This window comes from Penaeus japonicus, unplaced genomic scaffold (assembly GCF_977035675.1).
Source record: "Penaeus japonicus unplaced genomic scaffold, GWHDUDI00000001_assembly GWHDUDI00000007, whole genome shotgun sequence".
NCBI lineage: Eukaryota > Metazoa > Arthropoda > Malacostraca > Decapoda > Penaeidae > Penaeus > Penaeus japonicus.
Genome location: NW_028234409.1, coordinates 41,661,535 through 41,664,034, shown reverse-complemented (window position 1 = coordinate 41,664,034; position 2,500 = coordinate 41,661,535). Strand labels below are relative to the sequence as shown.

Sequence of the window (2,500 nt, the reverse complement as noted above, 5' to 3'; positions counted from 1 at the left end):
ATGGTATTTTAATGAGAAAATGGAGACCACCATATGTGTCGGCTGGGGATGATTGGCTCACGTTGCATCAGATTGTTATCCCGCAATCCTATAGGAAACAAATACTGACTTTAGCTCACGACTCGCCTATGGCAGGTCATCTTGGCATTAATAAGACTTGTAGTAGGATACAGAAATACTTTTACTGGCCGGGCATGAGGAAAGATGTGGTGCATTTTTGTAAGACCTGTCATCAGTGTCAGGTGGTTGGGAAACCAAACCAGAAAATCACTGCCGCCCCGTTGTATCCGATACCCGCAATGTCTGAACCATTTAGCAAGGTTATTGTAGATTGTGTAGGGCCTCTCCCTAAGACCAAGGCTGGTAATGCATATCTCCTGACAGTAATGTGCCAGACGACTCGCTATCCGGAAGCGATTCCTCTTAGGAAAATCAGTGCTTCGGCAATTGTTAAGGCTTTAACAAAGTTTTTTACGACTTTTGGGTTACCACAGTTTATTCAAACCGATCAGGGCAGTAATTTCTTATCTGGGGTCTTTCAACAAGCAATGGAAGTCTTGGGTATTGAGCATCATATTTCAAGTGCATATCACCCAGAATCACAGGGCGCAGTTGAGAGGTTTCATCAGACTCTGAAGAATATGATCAGAACCTACTGCCATGACACGGAGAAAGAGTGGGATGAAGGGATTCCGATGCTGTTGTTTGCTGTCAGAGAAAGTGTTCAAGAGTCTTTGGGCTTTAGTCCTTTTGAGCTTGTCTTTGGTCACGAGGTGAGAGGTCCTCTAAGAATTTTGAGGGAAAAGTGGTTGAGTAGTGATGGAGACTCAAATATTCTGAATTATGTGATGGAATTTCGAGCTAGATTAAGCAAAGCTTGTGAACTGGCAAGAGTAAACCTAAGTGAGGCTCAGGGACGCATGAAGTCCTGGTACGATAAGAATACTAAATTTCGATCTTTTTCTTCAGGAGATAAAGTGCTGGTCTTCTTACCCGTCCCTGGACCGTCACTGAAAGCGCGTTACTATGGTCCTTATGTTGTGGAGAAAAAGATAAGTAATTTAAACTATGTAATACAAACTCCAGGGAGACGTAAGAGCAGACGAGTGTGTCATATCAATCAGATGAAGCCATATCTCGAACGGAATTATTTTTCTGTAAGTAAAGATAAAGGTAAACGTGCAGAAATCATGGTAAATGAGATTATAGACACTGGAGTATTATGTAAGGGGAAGGATGATGACTGTCTAGATGACGTGCCCCAACCTAAAATATCTAACTCTGAAATTTTGAGAGATTTGGCATGTAAGATTAGTCATTTATGCGAGCCTCTGCAAGATGAGTTAAGTGGTTTGCTACATGAATACTCCCATTTATTCTCTGATGTTCCGAGCAAGACTAAACTTATATATCATGATATTGATGTTGGTAGTCAGTCACCTGTCAAACAGCATCCTTATAGGATTAACCCCTTAAAATTGAATCAATTAAGAAAAGAAATAAGCTACATGTTGGAAAATCAGATCATCGAGCCTAGTATGAGTGAGTGGAGTTCTCCTTGTATATTAGTTCCGAAGGCAGATGGATCTATGCGATTTTGTACTGATTTCAGGCGTGTAAACTCATTAACTAAAGATGACAGTTATCCTATTCCCAGGATAGACGATTGTATTGATCAAGTGGGTAATGCTACATTTGTAACAAAAATTGATCTGTTAAAGGGATATTGGCAGATTCCTCTCACGGAACGAGCGAAACGCATTTCAGCTTTTGTGACACCCGATGGCTTGTATCAATACCGTGTCCTCCCGTTCGGTCTTAGAACAGCGCCTGCAACTTTTCAGAGGTTAATCAACAGCGTGATAGCAGGTATTGACGGCTGTAAGGCATACCTCGATGATGTGATTATATTCACTAATAACTGGAATGATCATATAATCAAGCTACGGGCGTTATTTGACAGGTTAACAGAGGCGAACTTGACGGTTAATCTTGTTAAAAGTGATTTTGCTCAGGCAAAAGTTACTTACTTAGGCTATATTGTAGGTCAGGGTCAAGTCAGACCTTTGAATGGAAAAATTGAAGCAATAGATAACTATTCTATACCTAAAACAAAACGAGATGTAATGAGGTTTCTTGGCATGGCAGGATATTACCGAAGATTCTGCAAGAATTTCTCAGATGTAGTAGCTCCACTAACAGATTTACTAAAGAAAAAGGTAAAATTTAAATGGACGGAATCATGTGAAGCTGCATTCAGGAAGATCAAAGCTATGCTAGTTTCCTTTCCTGTTCTTGTTTCTCCCAACTTCACAGAACCTTTTACACTGTATGTAGATGCGAGTGACATAGGAGCTGGAGCTGTACTATGCCAAGCTGATGGAAAAGGTATTGATCACCCTGTATGTTTCTTTTCAAAGAAATTTGATAAGCATCAGAAGAAATATTCAACAGTGGAAAAAGATACCCTGGCTCTTATTCTAGCACTCAGGCATTTTGA

General features: G+C 40.4%; 1 protein-coding gene across 1 annotated transcript in view; it reads left to right on the top strand.

Moving 5' to 3' along the window:
• The window catches only part of LOC147471616 (uncharacterized), a 24,495-nt gene that overhangs the window by 21,802 nt on the left and 193 nt on the right, over window positions 1-2,500 (top strand). The window contains exon 4 of the mRNA XM_086538252.1: window positions 1-2,500. This exon is cut by the window's left edge and continues 1,899 nt beyond it; it is cut by the window's right edge and continues 193 nt beyond it. Coding sequence (XP_086394378.1) covers window positions 1-2,500 — 2,500 coding nt within the window.